Raw genomic sequence first — 25,432 nt, 5'->3', positions numbered from 1 at the left:
TGTTGCACTTATATAGCGACGTGCATGCACGTGTGTGTGGCTGCTTGTACTAGTCCGGACTGATGCCGATTTATAGTGCTAACACACTGAGATACCATGCCGCAGTTTAACATGAATACCCCACTCAGACACAGTATACTGACACCGAGCCGACCAGTCCTTGTTTTAGCCCCTTAATGCCGAGCGCCAGACAGGGTAACAACAAGTACCATCTTTTACCGTCTTTTGGTATGACGCGGCCGGGGATCGAACCCCGGACCTTCCGCTCTCCGGGCGGACGCTCTACCTCTAGACCACGGAGGCGGTTTTGGGAGTACAGTAGACTACGGTTAAAACGAACACGTTTATAACGAACTGACGGATATAACTAACTTACTTTTTGCTGTAGTTATGTTGTATATATACTTATAAAGAACTAGAGTTATAACGAACTAACATTAGTAGTCCCTTTGAGTTCGTTATAACCGTAGTTTACTGTAATAGAGTCCTTACATGCTTAATAATACAATTTATGTGTACGTCACCCTTTTAAGTAATTTAATACCCATGACTCTTATTAACTTAAGTTTGCAGTAACAATTTATGTAGGTATTAGATGCTGACATTGATAAGATAGCTTCCTCTTACATATGTTAGAACGAGATTTTTCTTTTAGGCTATCTTAAATATATTTGGGTGTATAATTTGTGGTAAACCAACCGTCAAATACTTGTATCAATATTTATTGTGGCATCGAATTTTATGGGATTTGGATCTGTGAATACTTCGATACTCGTGATGGGGACGAGCCCAATCTCATTAAAATCAGATCTAAGTTCTCGCTGCCGCTAAACAAAGATCTGCGGACATCCCATTGCGTGTCACGTCAGAACGACCTTTCGCGAACTTTGACCGACCAATGAAACGACTAACATGAGGTCGATATCAGCCAATTAGAAAGCAGCTTTCTCGAGCTTTACGGTACTCGATTCAACCTGACGACTTCCATTTTGACTACGCCTGAAAAATATGTTGACACAGTTCTCGATTACAATTTTGAAAACTGAACAAACGAACATTCCAGAATGTCTAATATATTGTTGCGATTATATGGCAGTGCTTCCCACATACTGTGCAACGTCTCCTCCGTTCAAATGTTTATCCCACGGAAGCGAGAGACAGACGATAATTTTGACGGAATCAGTCGTACGGGCCGTAACTGTCGTTCGGAATACCCCGTTTTAACGTTTTCGAGGTTGTATATTTAGAAAACACATTCCGACTGTCACTTTCATGATCTTGTAAGCGACGCTTTCATTGGTCGGATGTAAGGTCGTTCTGACGTAACGTAATGGGATGTCCTCAGATCTTTGTTTAGCGACAGCGAGAACTAAGATCTGATTTTAATGAGATTGTTGTAGGTTACGGAAACATGCGAGTGGGAACGAATGGGGATTCCCTTTACGGCGGTTAAACTTGGTTCTTGGCGTTAGCCGCGCTGCGCAAGTGGTTTATTGTGGGGCTTCCTTCTTGTCCAGGGCCCCATTCCGCAAAGCGATCGTAGCGCTACGACAGTCATAAGTCTATGTTAAAGTATGGGAGTTACGATCACCTTAGTACTACGATCGCTTTGTGGAACGAACCCCAGCACCTATTGCTATAGATACAAATTCACCCGAACGTGGTGATGAAGGGATGAAGGAGGACATCTCACATATGACACAACTACTTGGTGAACTATATTGTTTAACAAAAAAGTGTATTGCCAAAATTAATTTAAATACTCGGGATTGCTCGAACTATCCATATCCTGACGCGCATTCTGATTGGCTTGCGCCGTTTCGACGCATGGCGGCCTTTGAGATAGGGATGAGCCTTGAAGGTAATGCCCCCGTCACACTTATTCGGAATCAAGCAGTACCAGCCGGAATGAAGCATTTTCAAAATTCGTGCCACATTCGGGAGGAAATTTAAAATTGAACAAGCTTTGTAAAAATGCCGTTTGAATACTTAGAATGCGCTTTGAATCCGCCTCGAATGATTCTTGCACATTCCGGGTGTAGCTCTCGAATGCAGCTCGAATGTAGTTCCACAGTATGATTATTTAGCATGCTGTTAGAATGCAGTCAGAATATTTAGAGTGCACTTCGAATGCCATGCGAGTGCAGTTCGATTGCTGCCCGAATACTGCCCGAAGTCCGGTTGGAAGGTGCCTCGAATGCTGTACGAATTCACCTCGAATGTATTCAGAACACTCTCGGAATGGCCGCCGAATATGGTTCGAACGTCCAAGAATTCAAACAGAATGCAACTCGAATACTTAGAATGTACTTCGAATGTAACACGAATCTCCCGGGTGTATCAAGAATGCCGCCGGAATGCATTCCAGATGAATTCTTTTGATATCGGAATAGATACCGGCCGCAATCGAGATGCATTCCGGCTCATTCGAGGCGCCCATTCGGGACATTCTGTTTGGCAGGATTTGAAGTGGCCTGGCGTTTCGGATTCTCCCCCGAATGCCATCAGAATGTTTCGAATACCGTACGAATATTTAGAATGCAATCAGAGTGCAGTTAGAATACACTTCGAATGCAGTTCGATATTTCTCCACTTCGAAAGTTTGGAGCATGAGCAAAACATTCGGGCCGGCCACAAGAATAGGCCCGAATATTTGTTTTAGAATGATTTCAGCAGTTTCACTTGGACATTTAAATAATTTCTACGAACAATGTGAGATTTTCTCTCTTGGAAACTGACTAACAGCAACTTGGGAAATCGATACTCACAAGATCGCAATTATTTGTTTCAGTTTACTTGGGGGGGGGGGGGGGGGATCTTTACCTCTGAAAGGAGAAACCTTCTATTTAACCCACAACACAGTCGCCACACTTCAACAATATATTTTTGTCAAGAGACAGTGCTTTAGCGGACTTTCTTGTACCACACAACAAGTCAGCGCACATGTGTTTGCAGATCCAACAAGGAGCTGCAAATAAGTTCAAGATAAGGCAATCAGAAATGCTGTCACTGCAATGAAGTAATATATTTAGCACAGTCGGATTGCTGAGAGAGAGCGTCATAAACAATCAATTTGCCACATTGAAAACAACCTTGATTTAAACTTGGTAGGGCTGCCCCTGGGCCCAGGCCTGGGCCCCTTTGTGCGTGTCTGCATGTTTTTGTAAAAATTACCCAGTTCGGCGTACCGAAAGAAGTTATTTGTAACATCCCCAAAACCAATCCATTGTACATCACATGACAAGGCAAACATGAAGAATAGCAACGGGTTTTACCATTTGAGGTGAGGTGAGGTGAAATTGGGTTTAACGTCGCGTCCAAGATTATTGCACTTATATAGCGACGTGCATGCACGTGTATGTGTGTGTGTGGCTGCTTGTACTAGTCCGGACTGATGCCGATTTATAGTGCTAGCTCACTGAGATACCATGCCGCAGTTTAACACGAATACCCCACTCAGACACAGTATACTGACTCCGAGCCGACCAGTCCTTGTTTTAGCCCCTTAATGCCGAGCGCCAGACAGGGTAACAACAAGTACAATCTTTTAATGTCTTTTTGTATGACGCGGCCCGGGATCGAACCCTGGACCTTCCGCTCTCCGGGCGGACGCTCTACCACAAGACCACGGAGGCGGTCTTTACCATTTGAACCGAGCTTTAACCAGTAGTTTGTATTACAACTTTTTAAATGTCTACTTACTCAGGTGAAGGCAGTAGTACTCTGGGCCAGACAGCAGAAGAACGGGAGGTCAAAGAATAATAATTTGCAATGCCACAGACGGTTGGTTTTGTTTGTTTGTTGTTTTACGCCGCACTCAGCAATATTCCAGCTATATGACGGCGGTCTGTAAATAATCGAGTCTGGACCAGACAATCATTAATATCATGAGCATCGATCCACGCAATTGGGATCGATGGCGTGCATCAACCAAGTCAGCGAGCCCGACCACCCGATCCCGTTAGTCGCCTTTAACAAGCATAGTCGCCTTTTACGGCAAGCATGGGTTGCTGAAGACCTATTCTATCCAGGATCTTCACGGGTCCACAGACGGAGATAAGTATTCAACAGAAACCAATATAGATGATATGTCGAATATATCATTAAATAAGGAGATAAGTATTCAACAGAAACCAATATAGGTGATTTATCGAATATATCATTAAATAAGGAGATAAGTATTCAACAGAAACCAATATAGATGATATGTCGAATATATCATTAAATAAGGAGATAAGTATTCAACAGAAACCAATATAGATGATATGTCGAATATATCATTAAATAAGAGACATTTTTCATAATGATACATGTAAACTTGTCACAGTAAGAAATGTGAAGTTTCATTACGACTGCCATGTTTTTTGATTGGATCTGTAAGCAACTTTGAGAAGAGACACTGCTAGGATCATCCATGCAAAGTTAAAGAAAGTCTATCTGTGATGGAACGATGGATGACGCACCTTCACTGCCACTGTCCAATAGAGTAAGTAGAACAGACCACTAATAACCGAACCAAAATTTAAGCATTTGCAGAGTTTAATTCACCACAAATACATATATACAGTTAAACAATAATCAAAAACAAGTGTTGTGTGTAAAATTCATTGTTCATGATCCAAACAGTCCAACAGTTAATGAAACACTGTTCAATCATACCAGACCACCATGTAAAACAAGGTAAGAACATCTGGAAACGTTTTGACATATAATAGAAACAAATCCACTGCATTTGGTGGCAGGCCAATGTGTACACAGGGATCGTGAATACAATATAAAGCAATATCAGCTGTAACTGCAGGAATGTCACTGCTCCAAGTAGTGAGTGCTCCCCTGCATTCACAACCTCCCTTACACACCTGGGGATCCTACTGAACAAAGAGTGCAAACGACAAACTAGTTCCATTCCAGTGTCAACACCTGTGCCAGTTCCTCCAGACATTTTGTGACATTTACGTATTTCAGATGAATAAAAGTCCACCATTGATAAATGTTTGGTTCTGAAAATAAAATTCTTTCATAGATTATAGTAAAATGTCAGTTTTATTCACAATCCTAAAACAACATTTACTTGATGTTCAACTTAACAGTTAACCTTGGCTGCGGCCTTGTGCCCCTGTCAGATGGAGCTGCACACATGAGTGAGTGAGTTGGGTTTAACGCCGCTTTTAACACAGTATTCCATTCATATCGCGGCGTGTCAGCTTAATGTGGGAGGAAAGCCCGAAGTGATGCAGGTCTCAGACGTTTACCACTTCGTTGAAACCCACGAGCACGGGTCTGGTGCTGACAAACCTAGAAACATAATCGGGGCGAACCAGGGATTCGAACCCACAATCATAGGTTTCTGGCGTGCCCAAGGGACGCAACTCTGCACAGCGAATCGCGGCGCTTTAGACGACTGGGCCACATGTCTAAAGGATTTAGTGGAAGTCAACATAACCATACAGGGATAACTGGGGGGCAAATGTCAGTCTGATCTGTGATGACAATCTGAAACACAGGAATAATTCAACAACAGAAACATACAGACAATAATCACCATTAATCAGAGGCAGCAGAATATCACTGGCCTCAAACGTTTGTGCATATACACAAAATAAATGCAAATAAATATGTTCACACCAGTGTTGTAAATACCTTGAAATAACATCATTGCCAAAAAACACCTCAATACCACTGAAATCAACCTGCAAAGTATGTCTGATTTTAATACACTGCCCTGTTGCTACACCGCCATAGCCATAGTCTGGAAGGTAATTTAAGTTACCGACGTTTCACAGGGCCATATGTCACAGTTGAACCAATCAACTCAACTCGAAAGGGTGCACAGGAATCACGCATGCACGAATACAGTGTTAGCGTTGGGCTTCTCAACGTGCGTGATTCGTGTCATATGGCCCTGTGACGCAGGGGTAGCATTATGCAGATGGCTGTTTCAATGAATGCTCGTTCCCCCCGTGACAAGCAGGTCTGGTTGTTGATGAAATATAGTGATAGCTAAGTAGACAGATTTTTTATTCATGCACCGATTGTCTTTAAATGTAATATCCAGTTATGTATGACTGTTTCATAATCTCATACCAACTTTGACTGGAGTAGGTCCGATAGTTTTTCAGATATTGTAGTAAACGTCGGTAACTTAAATTACCTTCCAGACTATACAATGGTATTGAAGGAAGGGCATGAAAGTACTAGGATGGTTGCTTGAAGATTCCCTGGCAACAAGAACATTGCTAAGTTATGCTGGTGACATCTGCTTCTCTCGTGTTCCTCTCATCATGCATGAGCTGCAGTAGTCTTGTTGTAGGACAGAAGCATTTTCTTCATCTCTCCAATTGCCTGACCTGGATTCAGACCCTGGAAACATAGAAAAACAATGCTCTGTTGCTGGCCTGAATTTTTCTGGAATATTAACAACATTACATTAATGATCATACGGGTAAACAATACTACGCAAAGAAATAACTGGTTTTGACATAATATAGTATCAAGAAAATTCCATAACCATATGCAACTGCAGGGTAAAACATTCAAGATATAATTTTACAATGATATATGCGGTTTGGGACATGCCTAGTTGCGACTTCATTGTTGAAGACTATTAGTCTCTACAGACGGGTTAACGCAGTCTGGGAAACGCAAGGTTAACATTCGATACACCTTGGACATGGGTGTGCGTGAATCGATTTTTGAGACATACAAGTTCTTCCAGGATTGACGTTTATTCTGTTTAAAGGCACATCTTGCTTTGGCGCCTGTGATTTTAACGTTATTCAAGATGTGGACAGTGGGATGTTAGCAGAAATATTGCTCAGCTTTCTACCTATTTTTTCTTTTTTTTTATCAGAAAAAAAGTTGTATAGGATCAGGAACATTCCTGAAACTGTCAGGTTTTAGTTTTTCAGAACATAGTTTTTGGAATAAAGACCAATTGGCCTTTGTAAAGTTCCACCTTGTTGAAGGTGGTTCGTCAGACAGATTAATATTTGTAAATAATGCAGGGGTCCGGAAACCGTCATATGCGCTGGACATGTCCGATTGGGAATCTCAAATGTCCGGTTTAAAATATTGCTTACCGGACATTTTAAAAAGTATTGTCCGGACATTCTTAAATTTTTACCGGACATGATCAACAGTTAGGACATTATTTAATAATGTTGGAAAATCATCATGGACCGACCAATCGAATTCATTTAAAATGTTTGATTCAGTCAGTGACAAGTCAAGGGCAGAGTATGTGCCAGGGGCAGGATGAAGATGTGTATTATTACCATCACTGATGCATAAATCATTGTTCGAGATAAAATCTTCAAGGACTTTTCCCTTATTATTTGTGTCAGTACTCCCCCATAGGGGAACATGACTGTTATAGTTGCCCATGATGATACAGGGCTTCAAGAAATGATCGTACAAAGTCTGAAGATCTGATTGACGGATAGTTGAGGTGGAAGATACAGTGAACTCAGAGTAAACAGTGTTTACTAAACACTATGTTAAAGTAACACGAACAGCAACAGCTTGTAGAGTAGTGTTGAGTGGAACATGGCTATGGATTATGCTCTGCTTCACCAGGATAGAAGAACCGTCTGTAGCTTTATCACCAGGAGGGGAAAACAAGTGGTAAGAACTACGGACGGATATCAAATAGTTCTGTGGTTTTTTAGATATGTCTCTTGTAGACAAAGAGCAGACAGTTTAAGATGTAGTTCATTAAAATTCTTAAGACCTCTGCAATTCCATTGTATAATGTGCTTCCACAGGTGAAATGTCATGCAAACATGAGGAAGACTTTGTAGTACTCCTATCGGTATCATGTGGACATGAAGTTACCTCCATGTCCAGAGGATCAAAGGAGTTATGGACCTCTACTGGAACCTCTTAAGGAGAGGTGGCCTTTTGTGTTTGCAGCTGTGGTTTTTGCTGCTTCTTTTTCAATAATTTCTTTTCCCTGTTTGTAAGTTTAGCAATTTCTGGTTCTGGTTCAGGTGTTGGTTTAGGAGTCCGAGACACAACATTTTTTACAGTTTTTTTGTATTGGAGGAGTCACAGACGAAGGTGTCACAGCTGGTTTATGGAGTGAAGCAGTAGGACGTGGCTGGACAGACTTGACCCATATCAGATCAATCTGGAAGTCAATAGAGGTAGTAGTTTCAGGACCTGGATGGCAGGGCTTGGATCCATGTCCAAACATTTGGCAAGTGTAGCAGCCGAGTGGAGGGGGGATATTCACCTCCACTCTAATGCTACAATAACCAGCTTTGACCGATAGAGGGATAGACATTCGGGCGAAAGTGAAGAGGTAGGTGTTAGTCTGTACAACCACACAAACCTTCTTTAAGGTGACTCGTTTGACAGCTGTGATGGACTGTTGGTCAAGTTCCTTGAGAATTTCATCTTCAGATATGCCGGACAGACAGCGAGCTCTGTCACGGACAATGCCCTTACACGAGTTCAGTGTCTTGTGCACTGAGCCAGCAACCTTAATATTGACAAACTCTTTCAGATTGAGAAGATTGACAGATTGCTGTCTCCGTGCACATTCTTCAAGGAGAGAGCCTGAACGAAGCTTGGTGACATTTGTAACCTCTCCGCAGATACCAGTGATACCTTTGGAGATTGCAAATGGGTTCAATTTTATGGGTTCTTTGTCCAAAGCATTAATTATCAAGGCCAATAGATCGAATGGGCGTAGTAGTTTCATCAGATTTGATGAGTCGTCTTTTTGAACCAGGGTGTTGGGAAGTCATGTCGCAAGGAAAATAATTCTGCACCCCTTTTCCCCACCCACCATTGAGTGTCAACAAGGACAGTCTTATGCTGCAGTGGATTTTCAAGCTGCAAAGACCAAGGATAAAGGGAGGTATACTCCAGCAAATTTGATGCGAAAAGCTATAGCTATGTACCAAATTAAGGGTCAAGCTGGTTCGGTCCATGACAATTAATTGGAGCCTTACAGAATTCGGAGGTCAGCATCACCAGATTACCCCATGAGCCACCACCTTCTGGGCATAGGGCTCTAAGCATGTTTATAGATTCATATACATTTACAATAGACATTAAGAATGAATATATTTTTATATATCAAAAGTTTGTGCGAAATATTGTGTGCACAGGGCATGACATGACCAGCCGATTGATAGAATCGGGCCCATTCTACCGCCCGTCTAGGCAAAGTTAGGGTCGAAGTGGTGTGTTGGACTAAGGAGCACTATTGCTGGCTCCGTCGCCCTCAACCCCCAGACCCCCGTCCTCTGCCAACACAGGGTAGCAGCCCATAGCAATTCGTGAACTTTGACCGACCACTGAAACGAATAACAAGAAGACGATATCAGCCATGAGAAAGCAGCTTTCTCGAGCTTTACGGCACTCGTTTCAACCTGGCTACTTCCATTTCAGACTACGCTTGAAAAATATGTTGACAGAGTTCTCGATTAAAATTTTGAAAACTGAACAAACGAACATTCCGGAAAGTCTAATATATGTTTGCGATTGTATGGCAGTACTTCCCACATACTGTGCAATGCCTCCTACGTTCAAATGTTTATCCCACGGAAGCGACAGACAGACAATAATTTTGACAGAATCAGTCGTACGGGCCAAAACTGTCGTTCGGAATATCCCGTATTAATGTTTCCGAGGTTTCCTGATTAGAAAACAAATTCCGACTTTCACTTTCATGATCTGGTAAGCAATGCTTTGATTGGTGGATGAAAGGTCATTCTGACGTGATCCATAATGGGATGTCCTCAGATCTTTGTTTAGCGATAGCAAGAACTAAGGTCTGATTTTAATGAGATTGAGCCCACGGCAAACAGGCTGCCCAAATTGGTTGACTTTTACAACCAGCAATAGGGTACGCATTTTGAAAGAATACATGTCATAAGGTCAAAATTAATAATTGCAAAAAAATTGAACATAATTGTGGAGTCCCACTATTAACTAAACATTTACTAAATTTCATTACATTCAGAACAAAAATGACCAAAAATCGATTTTTCGATACGTTGCCATAGCCGCCATATTGAATTTTTTTTTTTTTGAAACCTCTTGAACAAATTCCGGTGACATTATTGCGGAGAACAAACTTGTGAAGTTTAAACTTTATTGGTCGAGTGGTTTATAAAGAGAGGATGTATACAGTGTGCAGAAATGTATTTTGAGAGAATTTAGTAGCATGGTTCAATCAACATCAAACTTTCAAATATCATGTGAGAGAGTGAGTCTGATTTTACGCCGCTTTTAGCAATATTCCAGCAATATCATGGCGGAGGTCACCAGAAATGGGCTTCACACATTGTACCCATGTCGGGAATCGAATCTGGGTCTTCAGCGTGACGAGCGAACGCTTTAACAACTAGGCTACCCGACCGCACCTCAAATATCATGAAAAATAGAACAAATATATGTTTAGCCCCACAACTAACCACATACACACCAAATTTCAGGCCATTTTTAATAGTAAAATATCTGAGTAATATCTACAACGAGGGTTTTCAATAAGGTGTTAAGGTGGCTATATTGAAAATCGGTTGCAACCCTCCTGAACAATTGAGTGAGTGAGTATGGTTTTACGCCGCTTTTAGCAATATTCCAGCAATATCAGGGGAGGTCCCTCTTGAACAAATTGTGGAATCACCAGTGATAGGAACAAATATGTAAATTTTCAGTTTCATTGATCCAATTGTTTCTGAGGTGAAGATGATGGCGCTGACCCTAGACAAACAGGTCATGAAATAAAAATACATGACAGGTGCAGGTAGCCTGTTAAAATTCCTGATGTACAATATACATGAAGGCGATCAGGTGCAGAACTATACCTTTGGGCAAGTTTTGGTGCAGTTCATAATAGTGTGGCATCTGTAAACAGAGAACTTGTCCTCCATCCGGGCCAGCCTTTCATCAGTGAAGTCATCACGAGAATCAATCATCCACCTGCACAACAAAGTTAACTAATCATACTGACTCCATCTCTAAGCCATATCTGACATCCCTTCATAATTGGAATAACTTTGTGACATGTCCTTTTGCTAATGCAAACACTTTTCACCAATGCTTTTAACGAAAGCAATTTGATAGCAATTTAATTCAAATAAGTTTTGACTTAATACAGACTGAATTGGACTATGGATTTCAGGGGAAAGACAAAATTTAAGAAAAGCAAGGACCACAACACTGTTCTAGTAAATTCCTAGATATTTTTTATATCGCATATGGTTTGCTCAGCAAGCCTTACATTACTTTTGCAGATGAAACTTGCCCACCTGGCTGTTCTATGAGTGACTGGTCCTCCCTGGTATGGAATGGCGAAAAATGTCAACAAAATGATGATCGTTTGTTAAACAATTTTTTTATTCGGATGTCCAAAATTATGGGACAAACCCCCAGAGTTGGCCTGTCCAATCAATGTCGCTGTGCACATTTTGGTTTTGTTGCAATTATTAGATTTTGAGTTAGTGGGCAATTCATCGGTCTCAGATGGAATCAAACGGACTGTAATTGCCATCTTGCCCTTGTGTCCTGAGATTGGTGTATGATGTACCTGTTAGCCTGCATGAGGAACTGGTGTCCTGAGATTGGTGTATGATGTACCTGTAAGCCTGCATGAGGACCTGGTGTCCTGAGATTGGTGTATGATGTACTTGTAAGCCTGCATTAGGACCTGGTGTCCTGAGATAGGTGTATGATGTACCTGTAAGGCTGCATGAGGACCTGGTGTCCTGAGATTGGTGTATGATGTACCTGTAAGCCTGCATTAGGACCTGGTGTCCTGAGATTGGTGTATGATGTACCTGTAAGGCTGCATGAGGACCTGGTGTCCTGAGATTGGTGTATGATGTACCTGTAAGCCTGCATGAGGACCTGGTGTCCTGAGATTGGTATATGATGTACCTGTAAGCCTGCATGAGGACCTGGTGTCCTGAGATTGGTGTATGATGTACCTGTAAGCCTGCATGAGGACCTGGTGTCCTGAGATTGGTGTATGATGTACCTGTAAGCCTGCATGAGGACCTGGTGTCCTGAGATTGGTGTATGATGTACCTGTAAGCCTGCATGAGGACCTGGTGTCCTGAGATTGGTGTATGATGTACCTGTAAGCCTGCATGAGGACCTGGTGTCCTGAGATTGGTGTATGATGTACCTGTTAGCCTGCATGAGGACCTGGTGTCCTGAGATAGGTGTATGATGTACCTGTAAGCCTGCATGAGGACCTGGTGTCCTGAGATTGGTGTATGATGTACCTGTTAGCCTGCATGAGGACCTGGTGTCCCGAGATTGGTGTATGATGTACCTGTAAGCCTGCATGAGGACCTGGTGTCCTGAGATTGGTGTATGATGTACCTGTAAGCCTGCATGAGGACCTGGTGTCCTGAGATTGGTGTATGATGTACCTGTAAGCCTGCATGAGGACAGCAGGTCCCAGGTACTTGTCCGAGTTCCACCAGTAGCTGGGGCAGGAGGTGGAGCAGCACGCACACAGTATACACTCATACAGTCCATCCTGGAACACATGCCACCAGCTTCAAGACCAACAACATACGCAAGTAAAAGTGCTATCGGTGAATAAGAGGAATTACCAAACTAAACAAGGGCAAAAGTGAGCGTGGCTCACTAATACCCCCGACCCGCCTAGTGTCTCAGTAGTTTCAAATTAAATAATGGATAGGGTTCGGGTTTGAAAAATTCATAAAAAAATGGAAAATTAGTAAAAACAGCTGGTAATATCAACATTGCCCGGGACGTTCCAAGGGAATGCCCAGGACCTGATGAATACATTTCAATTGTAATTCCTAGGTTTTACACTGTATGTCGATGTTTAGAGCCTTCAGCCCTTGGGCATTTCCCTCGCTCACAGTTTCACATTTTTAACCAAAACCTCGGAGGCATGTTTTATCCTATACATACCAGTCAGGAAGCCAGGTAAATGTAACAACAATCATTACATGGGCGGATACAGCTTTTTTGAAAAGGGGGGGTGCACAATTAAGATCTATTTATTGTCTTTGGTGGTAATTTATACAGAAATAAAGATTTTTTTCGAAATAAAAAGGGGAGGTGCACTCCCCGGCCCCCTCCCTCTGTATCCCCCCCTGGAAAAATGAGAGTAAGAACACTTACTTAAAGTTTCATTGCTCCTACAACACAAGGTTTACTTGTTGCTGCATGGAACACCCTACTTCTGCCACAAGCAACTCACCAGCTTAGCCCGGTCAGCCACACTCTGAAGATGCTGCTCCTTCCCCACATCTGCCTCTGTCTCATTCTTCTTCTGAAGGTACGGTTCAATGGAGCGATACTGGGCATAGAAGTTGCTCATGTCCTACGTACATAAACAACCTTATCAACCTTCAGGAACATTAACACAATCAAATACAAGTTACAAGCAGTGACATATTGTCTTCCAGCTATAAACACCCTGGGTGGGGTTTTAGCACTGCTTTGAACAGTATTCCAGGTACATGTATATCATGGCGTAAACCCAAATGTAACCAGACAAGGTATATTACAGGTGATGTTTTGTTAGCAGATGGATTGTGTTGCTGGTTAAAGGCTGTCCCCCCAGCAGGGCAGTAAATGATGATTCAGCCTACCGCATTCCACATAATAAGCCCCCAGGGTGCTCTCAAATTTAGAAATAGGGGGCTCTTATAAGAATATTATTTTGGTGAAAAAAAACATAGTTGAAAGATAAATTTCGTGGTTTATGCTGACAGCCTGAAATGTTTATATATGACAGATATATTTTTCCAGAATTTGCCCATAAATAAGGGTGCATATAACACACGTTTGCATATTATACTGAATAAATAAGTCCTGTGTACATTGATCAATCGGAAGGGATGCTAATAGGGCTTGTTCACTTGCCAATACATCAGCAAATATCGCCGTTGACGCTTATTAGAGTGGGGCGCTTATTACGTCGAATACGGTATCTATAGTAATTGACAATAATTATGCTTTGAAACTGTTTTGTTAACCGTCAGAATAATATTCTAAGTAGTAAACATAAACACAAACAAAGATACAACATAAACGCCAGCACATTGAGGGCCCGTATATATATTAGTCACATCAAACATATCTGTTATACAAACAATTCAATTTGTTAGGAACAGTAGCAGGATGATAAACTTACAGGGACGAGATCCTTGATAACATACATGTGTGGCAGGGGATATATCTTGCAGGTTTTACTCAGGTTTGTGTCGGTCTTACTGGAAAATAGAAAGTCCAAAAATGACCATATTGACAAGCATGAACAGAATCGTCTTGAGCAAAGTAAACATCCTACTACATGATGTCATCGGATTATCTGCATATCAGATTGCTAATAAGTCAGCAAACACTTCCTACAGGGGGCACGGGTGGCCCAGTCATCTAAGGCGCCACGATTCGCTGTGCAGAAACCTATGATTGTGGGTTCGAATCCTGGTTCACCCAGATTATGTTTCTAGGTTTGTCAGCACCATACCCGTGTTCGTGGGTTTCAACGAAGTGGTAAACGTCTGAGACCTTCATCACTTCGGGTTTTCCTCCCACATTAAGATGACACCTGTACTACTTCCTAGGTTGATACAAAAGATCAAAGAAACAAAGAGCTTTGCTCTGATTTTGGTCGTTTCTATGAACGTAAAACTGGTATCTTGTACCTTAAGGGTAGTTGGCCTTGACAAGCCTGTCATCCTTTGTATGTCTGTGTGCATGCCAAACAACGTAAGCATTAGTTACGCAAAATAGAGAATTGTTGATGAGACGGGGTTAGAAGATTGCCATGGAATTAAACAATATTCTATGGGCAGATATTTTTACGAGTTGAAAGTGTGTACAAATATTGATACACTCAAACTCTATGTAATGCCAAAGCTACTAGTATTTAAAAAAAAATATGAATATGTTATACATATCTAGCTGAGAATTGTAAACAATTTGACTACCCTTGCAGACAAACAATTGTAACACAAATTCAAAATGGTGGGAATCAACGAGCACACAGCAGGAAAAAAAGACAAAGTCTTTTTACACCAAAATAACCCACATGAAACTACACAACTTAGTGAAAGTAATATGAAGAGAACACATCATCCATTGCAGATAAAATTTAGAATTATATCCAAAGCTGAAGGTCTAAAATTATCCAAATGGAAGAGCTCCGCTGAGACACGTCCTAGAAGTATTGAGATAGTAATGCAGCATGAGATAAAAAATAGTTTGAATTTACCACATGAGGTGACACTCAAACCCAAAACCCCACCTGGAGGAGGATATGTGCCAAATTAATCCTATTAGTATTACAGAGAAAACATCTTCAGTTATTGACTAATAAATGACCTTGAGAGTGAATTTGACCTTCAAGTATGTCAAGAACTTTCCCAAGGGCTATCCAGCATATAGGGGACCAACCATTTGATATGACATGTACCGAGTCCCGTTGACCTACAGGAAAACCTACTTGATTTAGGAAGTAAAACATTTTTATCAGTCTATGACCTTGACTCTTAACATGTTAACGTGATAGTCATTGTGCCAAATGATTTCCCTGGGTCACGAGGAGATATTCATGATATGATATCCCTGACAAAGCAGAAAGAGTTTCAAATGTGAAATTCCACATTACTACTTGAAAAAAAATGTGAAGAAAAGGGCATTTCAGTGAAAACATACCAAACCAATAACCTTCCCTCTGACATAGACCTTAAATGGAGTTCACACACAGCCTCTTTGCATCACAGCCCGAACCTAACAGATGACATCTACCAATTTTCATTGACATTCAGTAAATGATGAGGGAGTAAGCATATACTCCGAAAAGTTGTGGTCCTCATAATTAGGAAGTTGACATCCATAAATTCTCTTCCTTATTCAGTAAATGCTTCTTGAGTTATCAATATGCTTCGTCAGTTATTGTTAAAACCTTTATGACATTGGGGGTGGCCTTGACCCATGACATGACTGTCATAACATTTCTAAAGGCTATAAAAGAGATATACCTGAAAGGATAGACCTTAGACTAACATATAGTCTCTGAAATGAACATATCGTACAGAAAAAAACAGTTATTCAGTTATCTTAATAAAAATCTAATAAAAAGGGAGCCCAGTGACTCTCTTCATTTTCAGATACTGCAGTAATCTAGACTTGCCAAACATTATAGACTTGCATGGGCTGTAGTTGATATAAATGTATCAGGGTCTGTAAGATAGACTAGGATAGACCTGTGCAGTGGTGGTTGTCAAATTCAGACAAAACCATAACGCATACCCACTTACATGTGACTGCCAACAATACTAAAAAGACCCCACTACAAGAGTGAGTGAGTGAGTGAGTGAGAATGGTTTTACGCCGCTTTTAGCAATATTCCAGCATTATCACGACGGGGGACACCAGAAATGGGCTTCACACATTGCACCGATGTCGGGAATCGAACCCGGGTCTTGGGCGTGATGAGCAAACGCTTTAACCACTAGGCTACCCGACCGCCCCTTCCACTAAAAGAACATGTTAAGCAGAAGCACTTACATTATGCATGCGAGGGTGTTTGTGCCTTCAATGTTCATAGCACATGACCCACAGATGCCTTCTCTGCAGGATCTTCTGAATGTCAAGGTTGGATCCATCTCATTCTTTATCTTAATCAAAGCATCAAGAACCATTGGACCACATCTGAAAACAGACAACAACTATGATTACAAAGAAAAAGAATACATTTCAAACATTGTTTTCATGCTAATGTCATGAAATGAAAAATTGTAAAGACAACTGTGGACCAACATTTCCTCAAATTCCAGATTCCAGATTTGTTTGTTTGTTTGTTGTTTAACGCCGCACTCAGCAATATTCCAGCTATATGACGGCGGTCTGTAAATAATCGAGTCTGGACCAAACAATCCAGTGATTAATATCAGGAGCATCGATCCACGCATTTGGGATCGATGACATGCATCAACCAAGTCAGCGAGCCTGACCACCCGATCCCGTTTTACGACAAGCATAGTCACCTTTTACGGCAAGCATGGGTTGCTGAAGACCTATTCTCCCCCGGAATCTTCACGGGTCCCAGATTCCAGAGAACATGATAGAATACTTTCAACTTTACCCTGTTTGCGAATATATACCTTGATGCAGCCTTTGTTACAATAGAGTAAAACAAATAGGTCAAACTATCTTGACATTTACATACACTGTGAGCAAACTCACACTTGGTATCTCCTACATTTCAAATGGCAGTTCACTGAAGAGAAATGAGAAAAATACAACACTGCAGTTCACGAGGTATACCGTATTTTCTTGAGTATAGTGCGCACCCATGTATAATGCGCACCCCACTCTAGTGGATTCAATATTTTGAAGAAAACAAATTTCGTCTAGGCTCCCGTGCACGTGATCGTGAGAATTACATGTTGACATAGAATCGTCCAACAAAAACAAATATGACTTTAAACGAGTCACAGTATGGCATTTATGATATATGTATCCATTCTCTGTCAACTAAAGTTCGTTTCAAGGTGTCAATAGCGGTAATCTGACTGTGATTGCTGTTTATAACGGTGAGTTGTGCGATCTTCGGATCACTTCACACATGATTTTGCCGAAATTAAAAGGAATTTTGAATAAAATTAATAAAATAAGTTACAAACATAAGTCCAGATATACAAAGAACACTTTTTATAGCCAGACAGTGTAATTACATGATTAATTTGAGAACTTCAGTATGGATTTGTTGACATGGTATTTCCTGTGTTACGTGCTCACGGTAATGTCTTTCCATGGGGGAAAAAACATCAAAACTCATTAATTCGTGTATAATGCGCATCCCCTTCTCCACAGCTGTGTTTTTTGGAAAAAAGTGCACACTATACTCAAGAAAATATGGTATTCAAAATGAGCTGAATGTATATGAAGTGAAATTTTAAGCCATCAAGTAAAGTGTCTGATATCATATTGATATAGTTTATATGAACAGTAACAAACATCCATGTCATATATCACAAGATGTAGCACAATATGATGATGCCTAGAAGTCAGAGGAAATTTCTCATCCTGATTACGACCACCACAAAGTCCCAGCAGGATCACTGTGATCTCTATATATGTCTGAAACAATTTTCCAAAATCAGAAATGTTCAGTTCTTGACCACATTGCTTTCTTTGAGAAGGTTTAAAAAAAACTGAAAGTATAAAATTTACTAGTTCTTAAAAGTTTTTTTTACACAATCTGAAGTGAGTGAGTGAGTTGGGTTTAACGCCGCTTTTAACAGTATTCCAGCTTAATGTGGGAGGTAAGCCTGAAGTGATGCAGGTCTTGGACGTTTACCAATTCGGTGAAACCCACGAGCACGGGTATGGTGCTGACAAACCTAGAAACATAATCAGGCGAACCGGAATTCGAACCCACAATCATAAGTTCCTGGCGTGCCCAAGGCATGCAACTCTGAACAGTGAATCGCGGCACCTTAGACGACTGGGCAACCTGTGCCCCTCTTCATGGACTGTAGAAACTAGTACACTGAGATGTCGTACTTACTGATTCAAGTCCACTTCATAGGTCTGAACACGGGGTTTGTCACCAGTCTTGTCAGGGTCCTGCAACACAAAAGCAGTGTGTGACTTGTCTAATTAACTTAAGATCCACTTCACTGACCGATCATGTCTTAGTAACTTGCAGTTAATCTTCTGATGCCATTACATTTTGAACAAAGATTTGTTGGGTGTTGAGGGGATGTTGGGTGTGGAAATTCAAATTCCTGTGAAATTATTACTATCCTGTTACGGCAGCTTGGTTTTACCTTGCCTTACAAAACTTTAATTTAAATCAAATCAGAGGGTCCTGCACAGTAATAAAATGGTGATGCTTACTGTACCAGAGCTCCAGATAAGCTGCGTATCTGCGTACAATACGCAGCAGAAATGCAGAAATACGCAGTAAAATAAAATCCAAGCGTATCAAATACGCAACGAACATTACAAATACGCTACAAAAATAAAACTTGTGTGTATCATCAAAATATTGTGAAGTAACCCTGCGTATTCGATTAGCAAATTAGCAACTTATTTTGAAATTATAAACGGGCATTCTGTCAACCTTGCCAAACTCCACGATGACAGTTACATCATGATCTTTTGCCATCACACTTTCTTGTGGAAGTATCATGGTATTTTTTAGTCCTATAAAGCTCTCGAACCCACACGACGCAAGTTAGCAGGGACTTGATGAATATAGTTTTTAATTATTTAACTTAAATACCCACATGTGTAAAAACTAGTGGGTAACAGAAATTTGAATACCCAGATAGAATTACTGATACCCCATGATTATAAAATGTATGGGTAAAATACCCACTACACCAAAAGCTTATCTGGAGCTCTGTCTTATAAACATGTTCATCCAATATATGGCAGTGTGTATGGAGTTGGGTTAGTAGATGAAGAAGCAGAAATACTTTACAAAGGACCATTCCAATGGCCTTGACCTTCAATGAAGGTCACTTGAAAGCTTTAACACCCCCAACTGAAGAATGACATGTACTAGTGGTGCATCGATAGATCATAGGACATGTTTACTGATTGTTTATCTGCCGAAATTAGCTGATTAAAGGCCATAACTAGGGTTCAAAATAACTGCTGAATGGCATAGATCTCATTGCTTGTATACTTTCCTATTTCTGAGTGAGTGAGTGAGTGAGTGAGTATGGTTTTACGCCGCTTTTAGCAATATTCCAGCAATATCACGGCGGGGGACACCAGAAATGGGCTTCACACATTGTATCCTATTTCTGACAACTCAGCGCTAGAAATTAGCACTAGTCCTATAGTCCTTGACAAATGCCCAATAGTCAAGTACATTGTATCATAAGGGCTGGTAGAAATTTCTCATTTTTATGGTGGTGAGGTGAGGTGAAATGGGGTTTAACGTCACATCCAAGATTGTTGCACTTATATAGCGACGTGCATGTACGTGTGTGTGTTTGTGTGGCTGCTTGTACTAGTCCTGACTGATGCCGATGAATATCCACTCAGACACAGTATACTGACTCCGAGCCCACCAGTCCTTGTTTTAGCCCTTTAATGCTGAGCGCAAGACAGGGTAACAACAAGTACCATCTTTTAACATCTTTTGGTTTGACACGATGGTATGATCGAACCCCTGACCTTCCGCTCTCCGGGCAGACGCTCTACCACTAGACCGCGGAGGCGGTCTCGTTTTTAAGGGGTTTGCTTTATGTTACCATTATAAGGACTAGTGGACTATACATGTTTGTTTCTATTGCTGACAACTGGTAGTTTTTACATGTTTTAAGTATCTACAGTCTTTTTCATAACAAGATTGAATCATCATCTTAACCCAGAATACCATATGTACACGAAATCACCTTTATTCAGTGATACAACAATTTGAAGGATGAGCATGATTAAGGAGGGGTGAAATACTTGTCAATAAAGTGAACATGATTTCTCTGGAGTCAATACGCCATGTGATCCGTACCCATCTGTAGATTTGAAACTTCTTTATCTTGGGGCTGAGTTGTGGGGCCGCAGCTGCAGCAGTCTGGGCCAGCCTTGTCTGAAACAACAAAAACAAGGGGGAATATTCATGGACTAGACTTCGGTGTTTCCATTAAACTGACCTAATCAGACAGCTGTGTCATCAATTTTTAACATATCGTTTATCTTTTGATGGGTGAGGTGAGGTGAAATGGGGTTTAACTTCGCGTCCAAGATTGTTGCACTTATTAGCGACGTGCATGTACGTGTGTGTGTTTGTGTGTGGCTGCTTGTACTAGTCCGGACTGATGCCGATTTATAGTGCTAGCTCACTGAGATACCATGCCGCAGTTTAACATGAATACCCCACTCAGACACAGTATACTGACTCCGAGCCGACCAGTCCTTGTTTTAGCCCCTTAATGCAGAGCGCCAGACAGGGTAACAATAAGTACCATCTTTTAACGTCTTTTGGTATGACGCGGTCGGGGATCGAACCCCATACCTTCTGCTCTCCGGGCGGACGCTCTACCACTAGACCACGGAGGCGGTCTCTTTTGATGGGAATCATATGAATAAGGTGTGGTGGTTTGGACTGATTGCATGGAAATTGTGAATTGTCATTTGCATTCAGTACTGACACTCAGCTTCATTTTAAGTAAAATATATGTGGGTATTAATTCTGTAAGCTGATGAAAAATTCTGAGAAAAAACAGGGGAAGTTTCGTGGTGTGGGGGAAATTTGTTGAGTCATGGAAATACCTTTTTTTTCACAAAACTGTCGACAACAGAACTGACAAAAATATCCGCTATCGAGTTGAGTTGATGTCTATTAATAGATGTAGTAGTTCCATTACACATGTTACACATCACAACTTATTTTTAGATGCTATGTTACAAGCAATACAATTGGTCGGATGAAATGACATCAAGGGTGAAGAAAGGAGAACTTGACATGTTGCTATATACAGGAAAGGGTGCGCATTACTGCATAAACTGAGTGAAATCGTAACGGTAAACATTTAAATATTACAGATTTTAACTTTTAGAACATATTTATGCATGAATTCCTTATTGTTCAAGTCAAATGTAACGGGACAAAAAAGCTAATAAAGATGGACGAAATTACGCCATTATATTTTTCGAGGCTTATACTTTATTAGGAATGAAAATGGACTTTTCAATATATTGAAAAGCAGAAAGTAATGAAAATGGACTTTTCAATATATTGAAAAGCAGAAAGTAATAGCCTAGATCTACTTATGAAAAGTAAGACTTGAGTAAACATGAAAATGAATAAATATAATATGTCACATGAGTTAAATTACAAACGAAAACATTATAATAGATTCAATCAAAATTTAATTATTGACATGACATGACACAATAGGCCAAATAGCGATGGTGATATGTTGAATCAAACTTAACAAACCCACACAAACAAAATACATTTAACTTCAGGTGAATCATGTACCGTAATTATAAAATTAAGGAAACTTACAAAGAAACTCGTGACTAAGAAGGCCCTAAACGTGTGGGCACTTTGGACATACCAAAACAAAGCCTGGATGTAGGACGTCCTTGGCCAAGAATAGCTACTCTTGGGTTTCTATTTTAATTGGGTTCTTATATTTTTCATTGGGTAACCAGTATTTTCTCCCTTGTCTATTCACCACTCTATCGGGTTTTTCCCATAATTAGTGAACATCTAAAAAGAAAAAAATAATGGTTTGAATGTATATAACTGTTCTAAATATATATAGGCTTTGATCAGAAAGTAAATTAGCTCGTAATAGTTTTTCGGGAATTATCTCCTTCGTAGGCACGCTGAAAAAGCTTCATTGTGTTTATGCATGCCGTTTTTGTACATCATTTCGTTTAAACTTTAATGCATGCATTTCTGAACACATGATGAGCCAGGGATTTATCTAGGATTCTAAATTGGGGGAAATATTGACATGGTCCAAAACAGGATTTAAAAAAAAATAATGCTTGTTTGCTAATAGATCTAGATTTATGAGTAGATTTATGTCATTCAAAGTAAATATGAAGAGAAAAGTTTGAAATAATTTGTTGATGGTTATTCATATGGCAATATTAGTCTTATATTCGCGAAAACTGCCAACTCGTGGATACATGCTCAAATACAGACAACAATTAACCATATATTTACCTGAATTCCAAAAAGAATTTTTTACATAAGTTACAACAAGGCCAAGGTCATTTCCCGATCTGACCAAAGTGACAACATACAATGTTTCGAGAAGCCTTAGTGAAATATTTACCACGTCTGCCAGAATAAAGACTTCTTTAAACCGAAAAGACATTCGTTTGATACCCATGTCAATACCTGATGCAACTGGGGAAGGGCCTTCCGAAGAGGCGAAATTCTCGAGAATAGGTTTCTGCCAGCCATGTCTGTGTGCGAGCTCAGCCCTCTTTCATAACGTGAGTTATCTCCCTTTCCGTTTACTCCGGCAAGCTCCTACCCAGCGCGTGACACCTTCGTTACACTATCGGTAGTATAGAGATCTCCGCGAACGGGCCATCGCTGTGAGGAGCCTGTTACTCCGTGACACCTTCGTTACTTAACAACACTGACAGAGGCTAATTTGCATATCACGTGACCAGACTTTTCTCTTTGTTTGTAAACAAACGCGCTTTTTCAGGAATCAGTATAGAACGGACTAACGCAAATCTTTGGGGCCGCTTTACATATTGTTTTGCATAATAATATAGATATGCTACGACAACTGCGACAGTGAGTTGCATGACAATAAATATTTACACATCAAAGTGACCGTATCGCTAGCTCTCCATAGGGCTTCGATGACAGCACGTGGAGCCGTGCAACCAATGTAAACAAAGGATAACTACGCAAAAACAAGTAGATTTTCACGTATTAGGATACTTTCTTAATGAACCGTAACCATTCTTTGACATTTGTTTTTGAAAATGTGTAGATTTGTAAAACATGAAACGGATGAAAAGCATATATGCACTATCTTGAATGAACTGTGAAAGACGTGACGAATCGTCACATGGCGCTGGCCTGGGGCAGAGGTACTTAGGAGCCGGTACAGGCCAATGAGACAATGGCTGTGAGCGCCTTCGAAGTATTAAACATACACTATGTTATGTTATTTTTCATTGGTCGCTTTTTTTAGACGAAGCGCTACGTACCCTTCTACAAAAGCCTCCACTGACAAACGTCACAAACTACTTTAAGTCATTTTGTTAGATGTGCCACCATCTGGTGCAGGAAAGACCTTCAAACTTTAAATTTTAATTAATTGTAGGAAATTAAATTTCCCCCAAACAATTCTTCATATATTTTGCGTACATGATATCAATATGTAAAAGAAATAATAGTGAATATTGTCTAGCGTATTCTTTGCATGAACATTTCGCAGGTTTTCAAATACACCCCCAAATTGTGCTATGCGAGAAAAATATTTATAATACACTTGTCAGAAAACTTTGAGCGAATAAAATATTCTCAGGTATTTGAACGAGATACGCATATTGGAAATTTATATATGTCGACATATGTAGAGCCACGCATACAATATAAATGTCGCATTGAAAATATTCCTAACTTTGCCTTTCCATTCCAGGACGTCAAAAATGTTTATGTTTACGTGGGTTTGTGTTCCATTAAGGAATAACTCGTAATATATATGATGTGACTCTTCTGACAAAATAGAAATGTGTTGTACGACCCGTGTGTGGTTGCAATATATTTATCGGATGATTACGTTAAAATGATGAAACTTCTGTTGAAAACATTGAAATTGGAATAGAATAGCAAAAACCATGAAATAAATGTGTGAAAAGATGTATAAAAGATATGCAAAATCTACATTATAATTACAACTGTAAACAGCATGATACAATGATCGTGTTCACTCTCATTCAAGGACCTTCACCTCAAGGAAATTACCAAATATGTACAACAATGTTGGCGTATGACATCACTACCTGTGACCGACTTTTACAAAATGGCGTGTTCACTGTCAACAGTACGGGGGATTTTTCGAGTGGACTTTCGTTGATTCAGGGATCGTATATACATAAATGTGACATGTAAGTAATCAGAAACATTCTGACAATCAGTGTGCTGTTATTTGTTGTGATATTATTTATTTAGACCAACAGAAATAGTCAGAAATTCCGATAAATACGATTCTCTTCCCATGCATATTCTGAAATTATTGAGCCAATTATTCAATGAATAGACGAATGGTTAGTTCAAAAAAGGAGAACATGCTACACTGCGTAAAATCTGAATTTTGCTTTGTTTACATTTCAAACAACTGTAGTTTTTCGAGCACAGCGTTCGTTTTGACACCTGATTTATTTTGCTTGATTTCATCTAAACACTTTGTATTGGTGACAAAGACCATGTGTCATCTGATTCTACTCTGTATGAGGAATTCAAGGATGTATGAATGGCAGCTGAGTTTGAAATTAACGTGATGTTGCAGGCATTTCATAACCGGTATATGTGAAACGTGATTTTGTAAACACAATCCAATATTTTTCGGAAAGTTCACTTCGTCGTTCGTGCTTGCGTATTTTCCAAGACATTCTAAACGATTCTAGGGCTATTTATAGGACCTAATTTTCAGAGGTCATTTTCAGTAATTTTGCTTGGCCCAAAATGCCAGTGGATGATAAGACCAAACAGGGAATTTCCCACAGTATTCAAAACTGTGAAGTGTATCTATGTGCGTAGAGCAGTTTGAATTTTATTCGACTTCAAAGTGAGGGTTGAAGAGGAGGGACATATATGACTGTCTGGCAGGTTCTCTACTTTACAACATTTTTAGGAATTTTGTAAGCCTTCTTTATGGACAAGGTGTAAATGGACCTCGTTGCCGAAAATCTATAAAATCTTCAAAGATCAGCCATCAATAATGAATCAAACGATTGCAGTATACTTTTTATA

At 40.3% G+C, this 25,432-nt stretch overlaps 1 protein-coding gene across 1 annotated transcript; it reads right to left on the bottom strand.

The window, feature by feature from the left end:
* Positions 1–4,521: 4,521 nt before the first annotated feature.
* Positions 4,522–22,926, bottom strand: LOC139442988 (succinate dehydrogenase [ubiquinone] iron-sulfur subunit, mitochondrial-like). Its single transcript, XM_071223917.1, has 9 exons — positions 22,832–22,926; positions 20,483–20,560; positions 18,524–18,582; positions 16,519–16,662; positions 14,138–14,216; positions 13,199–13,321; positions 12,393–12,502; positions 10,821–10,935; positions 4,522–6,360 (listed from the first exon to the last, which is right to left on the bottom strand). The coding sequence occupies exons 1-9, from the start codon at positions 22,895–22,897 to the stop codon at positions 6,280–6,282; spliced, it is 855 nt and encodes a 284-aa protein (XP_071080018.1). The 5' UTR covers positions 22,898–22,926; the 3' UTR covers positions 4,522–6,279.
* Between the last annotated feature and the right edge of the window lie 2,506 nt (positions 22,927–25,432).

This window comes from Haliotis cracherodii, unplaced genomic scaffold (genome assembly GCF_022045235.1).
Source record: "Haliotis cracherodii isolate W230 unplaced genomic scaffold, xgHalCrac1.p SCAF_5, whole genome shotgun sequence".
Taxonomy (NCBI): Eukaryota; Metazoa; Mollusca; class Gastropoda; order Lepetellida; family Haliotidae; genus Haliotis; species Haliotis cracherodii.
The sequence above is the reverse complement of the archived record's forward strand: the minus strand, read 5'-3'. Positions and strand labels throughout refer to the sequence as shown.